We start from the raw sequence: 7,500 nt of genomic DNA, 5'->3' as shown, positions 1-7,500 counted from the left end.
TGCTACCAGCCTTAACATAAACATAAATATAAATATAAACCTTACATTACCTTAAACCTTAAACCAAGTCTTCACACTAAAATATCACGAGTTACGTTATGGGGTCGTGCATTTTGTCCCCAAAAGGCAGGCGAGTCCCCACAGTGCGACTTTGTAAGCACATCCCTGACACACACACACACACACACACACACACACACACTCTCTCTGTTGAAATGTCGCAGATGTGTTCAAGTGTTTTCGGGACATCCGGCTGTTGGGTCTGTGGAGTAACTGGATCCCACCTGTGTGTTTGTTCAGGTGCTGTTCTGGGGTCTGCGGGAGCTGAAGCGGGTGCAGCTGTTTGAGGTGGAGCGCCCCCGTGTGAGGGTGGAGTGTGGAGGACAGCAGCTGGAGTCTGAAGAGATCGTGAGCTACAAGACTCACTCCAACTTCAAAGAGGTGGCCGGTCATATCGACGTGGTCAGTTTCTAGTTATGCCTCCTAGTCCGGCTCAAAGAAATCCCTTTACTGCAGTTGAGACATGGCTGACTTTCTCTTTCCTGTTTCCTCTTCCTGTGTTTGGTCCAATCAGGAGCTGCCGGAGCAAGCCTACCTCCACCCTCCTCTAACGGTGTTTGTGGTGGAGCATCGGGCATTCGGTCGAGTCGCTCTGGTCGGGACCCACGTGGTCCAGAGCCTCATAGACTACGCCCCGCGCGAGCTCGGAGGGGAGCAGGAAGAGGACGACGATGAACCAAAACCAAAAGGTTAGAGCTACGAAAGAAGTGATGGTCTTCACGGTAGTAGAGTCTCCAGGATAGCTGGTAGTGTTTGTAACCTCCAGACAGGGTACTAGGTATTCGGATATGTTTCCACAATAATTAACTTGACCACCAATTAACACTCCCTTAGTTTCCGTTGGGCACGGTACATATTGTTTTGTATTTTTTTGAAGAAATGGAACCAATAAAAGCAGCTCGTCATTCCAGCCTTTTGATTAATTTTGTTTGACGGAATCAGCTGATCAACGTTAGCTCAGTGAGTTGGTTTGTTTGACTTTTTAATAACTTTTGTTTCTTCAAAAGCGTCACGTATCCACTTGATTCTTTAGTATGAATGACATCATGCCAAAACAGGTACAAATAGTACATATTTTCTAGCGATGAATCGATTAAGATCAATCTCTCACTTCATAACGCCATCAGCCACACAGCCCTGTGATGTTTCTCACAGCAGTGCACTCTGGGAAGTTTTAATGGACATATTTCACCTCTGTCTCTCCAGTGAAGACGGATATTAAGAAGGCCAACGCTCTGATGTCAGTAAAGAAGATCGGACTCAGCAGCCTGGCCATTAAACAGTCAAAGATTCCCTTCAACGCCATCAAGCTGGTACGTATATATTAATCTCCTCTGTGTGTTTACATCCACAAACCAGATTCAACCATAAAGGATTAAACAATGAGTTGACGTTTACACTAAAACCTCTTCAGGCTCCTCTGAAGAAGCTGTTGAAAAAGGGCGTGGAGCTAGAGGAGGAGGTGCCGGAGAAGGAGGAGTTGGATTGGTGGTCCAAATACTACGCTTCACTGGAGGAGATGGAGAGACAGGTGACTTATTTGACCTGTCTGTCTGAATGAATGTGTTAAAAACATCATTAAGGGGCTCAAATGCTTGTAGCATGAAGATGCTACCTATACTTCCAATGTGCAAAACATCCGAAGAGGTCAAAACTTAACTTAGTTAAAATTAGATTTAAGAAATCGAGATAAATCTATTTGATCTCAGGTGTTTTCTCGTAGTTTTGAGATCTTTATCTCAGAATTACAAGAAAATTGCATATTACGTTTTCCAACAATTACGATGTGAAACAAAGACATCGAAGAAAAAAAACTACCTGTTAACATTTTCTTTCCAGTTTACAAGTGTTCGGTTACATATTCCAAAAAAAGAGACTAATGGTAATCAATAAATCCGTTTTCTTAAATCACCGTGTCTGCAGGCTGCTGAGGACGAGGAGGAGGAGGAACAAGCGGAGACCGGTACCGTTATAACTCCTGCTCTAGTATTTCTGTCCCATTTTGCCATATTTGTCTTATTTAGTAAAAACAGGAAATTATTTATTATTTTATTATTTAAATTTTATTATATATCTACAATTTGTTCAGTTCCTCTAATGTCCACTAGATGCTGCTGTGATGAATCATAAAACCGTGGCTATATTCAACAGTTTTTACAGAAGTCATGTAGTCATGTAGGTAGTGTGGACCCGGGTATCAGCCTTCACTACTTCTTCTTTTTGCAGTAAAATATGATGAGAGAAGCAAAAAAAAAGAAAAGAAAAACAAATATTAACCATAAAACAAATCTACTACAAAATGAACATTCTATAATAATATATGAAAAAAAAACAATGTTCACAGAGTTGTTTTTTAATTTATTTGTTCAGTTGGGGTTAATCTGACGATGGCGAATATTGAAGATGAGGACGAGGAGGAAATCGTGGCGGCGCCGGTTAAGCCTCCGAAACGCAAGAACATTGCCACGCTAAAGGTGAGAGGGCCCTGTGATTGACAGCTGTACTACTTTACAACTGACTTCCTGTGTTGATGCCGGTAGATGTGGCAAGAAACAGACATTGATTTTAACGATCTATAATTTGGATGAACTATATTATTTTCTCACTCACCTTTGAAATAAAGGTTTGCTTCCAAAGAACTTTTTTTCTTCGTGAGATTAAGTGTTCCAATAAGAACCTTTTTCATCCAAATAACCCTTTTTTGGGGTGGGGGGGCAGGCAGAGTAGAGTTCTTCAAGGTTTGTTGAACGCATTGGCGTCTTTAAATTTCTGCCTCCGCGTCCGTTTCATTGTTCAGCTGTATGGAGGCGATCTGGAGTCCGAGTTCGGTCAGTTCCAGGACAGAATGCAGACCTTCCCGCTGTATAAAGGCAAAGCGAGCGTCGAGGACGAGGACGAGGACGAGGAGGAGAGGCTGATGGGAAAATACAAGGTACTGTGGGTGGAAAGACGCCTGTCCGTCTCTTCTCATGAGACGCGTTCACCATTCCATCCTCTCCATCTCTAGGGCTCCTTCCTGGTTTATCCGATCGACCCAGGAGACGAAGAAGACACCACGTGTCAGATCACCAAGGGGATCCCCAGAAACTCACCGTTCAAAGTCCTGGTCCGAGTCTACATCGTCAAGGTGCCTGTCTCTCTGTCTCCATCCGCAGACAGACAGTCTTTTTTTTTTACAGTGTCTGATTCTCCTGTCTCTGTTTGGGTCCTGCAGGCCACCACTCTGGCTCCCACGGACCCGAACGGTAAAAGCGACCCGTATCTGGTGGTCCGAGCCGGACATCAGAGTCTGGACACCGTCGATCGATACATCCCCAAACAGCTCAACCCCACGTTCGGAGAGTCGGTACCCGTCTGTCTACCCGTACCAGGTTCCACACACCGTCTGTCTGCCTGTCCCAACTGTCTGTGTGCCTCACGCTGTCTTTCAGGGTGTTTGAATTCACGGTGTCCTTCCCGCTGGAGACACAGTTGGTCGTCATGGTGATGGACCACGATATTATCGGGGCCGACGACCTCATCGGCGAGACGCACGTCGACCTGGAGAACCGATTCTACAGCCGCCACAGAGCCTCCTGCGGTCTGGCTCTCTACTACGACAAGTCAGTATCCCAGAACAACTACTAGAACACGTTAGTACCAAAAGTGTGACACATTAGCACCAGAACGATGCCATGAGGGAACCAGAACGATGCCATGAGGGAACCAGAACGATCACATGAGGGAACCAGAACGATGCCATGAGGGAACCAGAACAATGCCATGAGGGAACCAGAACGATGACATGATATAACCACAACGATGACATGATGGAACCAGAACGATGCCATGAGGGAACCAGAGCGATCACATGAGGGAACCAGAACGATGCCATGAGGGAACCAGAACGATCACATGAGGGAACCAGAACGATGACATGATATAACCACAACGATGACATGATGGAACCAGAACGATGCCATGAGGGAACCAGAGCGATCACATGAGGGAACCAGAACGATGCCATGAGGGAACCAGAACGATGACATGTTAGAACCAGAACGATGACATGATGGAACCAGAACGATGCCATGAGGGAACCAGAACGATGACATGATAGAACCAGAACGATGACATGATGGAACCAGAACGATGACATGATGGAACCAGAACGATGACATGAGGGAACCAAAGCGATCACATGATAGAACCAGAACGATGCCATGAGGGAACCAGAACGATGACATGAGGGAACCAGAACGATGCCATGATAGAACCAGAACGATGCCATGAGGGAACCAGAACGATGACATAAGGGAACCAGAACGATGCCATGAGGGAACCAGAACGATGACATGAGGGAACCAGAACAATGACATGAGGGAACCAGAACGATGAGATGAGGGAACCAGAGCAATGACATGATAGAACCAGAACGATGCCATGAGGGAACCAGAATGATGACATAAGGGAACCAGAACGATGCCATGAGGGAACCAGAATGATGACATAAGGGAACCAGAACGATGACATGAGGGAACCAGAACGATGACATAAGGGAACCAGAACGATGTCATGAGGGAACCAGAACGATGACATGAGGGAACCAGAACGATGTCATGAGGGAACCAGAACGATGACATGAGGGAACCAAAACGATGACATAAGGGAACCAGAACGATGACATGAGGGAACCAGAACGATGACATAAGGGAACCAGAACGATGACATGAGGGAACCAGAACAATGACATGAGGGAACCAAAACGATGACATAAGGGAACCAGAACGATGACATGAGGGAACCAGAATGATGACATAAGGGAACCAGAACGATGACATGAGGGAACCAGAACAATGACATGATAAAACCAAAACGATGCCATGAGGGAACCAGAACGATGAGATAAGGGAACCAGAGCGATGACAAGATAGAACCAGAACGATGACATGAGGGAACCAGAGCGATGACATGATAGAACCAGAACGATGCCATGAGGGAACCAGAACGATGCCATGAGGGGGAACCAGAACAATGCCATGAGGGAACCAGAACGATGACATAAGGGAACCAGAACGATGACATGAGGGAACCAGAACGATGACATAAGGGAACCAGAACGATGACATGAGGGAACCAGAACAATGACATGATAAAACCAAAACGATGCCATGAGGGAACCAGAACGATGTCATGAGTGAACCAGAACGATGACATGAGGGAACCAAAACGATGACATGAGGGAACCAGAACGATGACATAAGGGAACCAGAACGATGACATGAGGGAACCAGAACAATGACATGAGGGAACCAGAACGATGACATAAGGGAACCAAAACGATGACATAAGGGAACCAGAACGATGACATGAGGGAACCAGAACGATGACATAAGGGAACCAGAACGATGACATGAGGGAACCAGAACAATGACATGAGGGAACCAGAACGATGACATAAGGGAACCAAAACGATGACATAAGGGAACCAGAACGATGACATGAGGGAACCAGAACGATGACATAAGGGAACCAGAACGATGACATGAGGGAACCAGAACAATGACATGATAAAACCAAAACGATGCCATGAGGGAACCAGAACGATGAGATAAGGGAACCAGAGCGATGACAAGATAGAACCAGAACGATGACATGAGGGAACCAGAGCGATGACATGATAGAACCAGAACGATGCCATGAGGGAACCAGAACGATGCCATGAGGGGGAACCAGAACAATGCCATGAGGGAACCAGAACGATGACATGAGGGAACCAGAACGATGACATGAGGGAACAAGAACGATGACATGAGGGAACCAGAACGATGACATGAGGGAACCAGAACGATGACATGAGGGAACCAGAACGATGACATGAGGGAACCAGAACGATGACATGAGGGAACCAGAACGATGACATGAGGGAACCAGAACGATGACTACTTGGTAGCAAAAAACTAAAAACAAGTACCACTATGAGACATGAATAATATAATTATGAAATATGAATCCAGGAACCACTGCATGTGTTACGTACCTGTCTCTTTAAATGTCCCTCTACTTCTCTCTCTACAGAGAAGGCTACAATATCTGGCGCGATACGAAGAATCCGTCGGCCATTTTGGCCGAGCTCTGCAAGACTAACGGCATCCCGTCTCCAGAGTACAGAAAGTCGGAGGTCAAAGTCCTCAACAGAATCTTTAAGATCCCACCAGACGCAGTACCTGAAGGTAACTCAGACAGACAGACAGACAGACAGACAGACAGACAGACAGACAGACAGGTAGAACTAGTATAGTCGTAGGTAGGAGATTATACATGTATTATGACGTGTCCTTATATATGAAAATATTGTACAAAGTGTAAGTGGAAAGTCCATTATTGTCCATCTGTGGACCGTGACCCACTACTTGTATTGCTACCACTACTTAGGCTCTATTGTGACTACTTCTACTTCTACTTCTGACACAGTCGTACTACTAGTGCTTCCCTCATGCTCAGCAACCTGCAGCTGTATCAGCAGCATTACCAGTGTTGTTGTTGTTGTTGTTGTTGTTGTCATCAGATCTGCTAAAGAAGATCGAGCGGTCTCCTGAGGAGGAGGAAGAGATGGAGGAGCACGCGGCCCTGAGCGTGCTGCATCGCTGGGGGGAGATGAACGAGTTCCTCCCCGGAGCCATTCCTCTGGTCCCGGAGCACGTGGAGATCCGGTCCCTGGTGAACCAGGACAAACAAGGACTGCCACAGGTGGGGCGGAGAGCGCTTGTAGTGCTCACGCTTACTGTGATCTAAGCTTGCTTTTGATCAGTAGCTTATTTGCGTTACTGTATTTGTAAACAGCTCCATAGTCTATCGCCTAATTATACTATTATCTTATTTACAGCACTGGGCTGTATTACTGCGTATTTCACACAGTAGTGAGTTTTGAAACAGCTGCACTGTGTCAATAAAATTCACTTAATAACTAAATTGTCCTTTGCATTACTTTATATTCATGTAATAGATATATAAATGTCAAATAGATGATCACTTTGACCCGGATAGAAGTGATCACTATAAAACAACAATACAGTCACAACAACAGCAACACACTTCTACTAACGTGTGTGTGTGTGTGTGTGTGTGTGTGTGTATATATATGTGTGTGTTCCAGGGTTACCTTCATATGTGGGTTGACATGTTTCCCACTGACACCCCGGCTCCGCCCCCTGTTGACATCAAGCCCCGCCTACCCGAACAGTAGGTCACACACCAACAGTCCAATATAATCTATATAGTACAGTAGAGAGTTACGATAACAGATGTAAACGTTGTTGTTTCCATGACGACAGGTACGAGCTCCGAGTGATCATCTGGAACACCGACGACGTGTTTCTGGACGACGTCAACCCGTTCACCGGAGACCCGAGCTCGGACATCTACATGAAAGGGTTATTTTAACAAGCACGCACGTACACA

The 7,500-nt window shown here is 45.7% G+C and overlaps 1 protein-coding gene across 1 annotated transcript in view; it reads left to right on the top strand.

Moving 5' to 3' along the window:
- Positions 1-7,500, top strand: part of fer1l4 (fer-1 like family member 4) — a 25,853-nt gene that overhangs the window by 13,930 nt on the left and 4,423 nt on the right. The window contains exons 31-44 of the mRNA XM_034533755.1: positions 301-462; positions 575-749; positions 1,267-1,373; positions 1,475-1,591; positions 1,984-2,023; positions 2,431-2,534; positions 2,858-2,992; positions 3,068-3,187; positions 3,275-3,402; positions 3,492-3,662; positions 6,118-6,272; positions 6,608-6,789; positions 7,196-7,281; positions 7,374-7,472. Coding sequence (XP_034389646.1) covers positions 301-462; positions 575-749; positions 1,267-1,373; positions 1,475-1,591; positions 1,984-2,023; positions 2,431-2,534; positions 2,858-2,992; positions 3,068-3,187; positions 3,275-3,402; positions 3,492-3,662; positions 6,118-6,272; positions 6,608-6,789; positions 7,196-7,281; positions 7,374-7,472 — 1,781 coding nt within the window. The remainder of the gene's footprint in view (positions 1-300; positions 463-574; positions 750-1,266; positions 1,374-1,474; positions 1,592-1,983; positions 2,024-2,430; positions 2,535-2,857; positions 2,993-3,067; positions 3,188-3,274; positions 3,403-3,491; positions 3,663-6,117; positions 6,273-6,607; positions 6,790-7,195; positions 7,282-7,373; positions 7,473-7,500) is intronic.

This window comes from Cyclopterus lumpus, chromosome 5, assembly GCF_009769545.1.
Source record: "Cyclopterus lumpus isolate fCycLum1 chromosome 5, fCycLum1.pri, whole genome shotgun sequence".
Taxonomy (NCBI): domain Eukaryota; kingdom Metazoa; phylum Chordata; class Actinopteri; order Perciformes; family Cyclopteridae; genus Cyclopterus; species Cyclopterus lumpus.
Note: the sequence above shows the minus strand (reverse complement) of the source record. Positions and strands in the feature narration are given on the sequence as shown.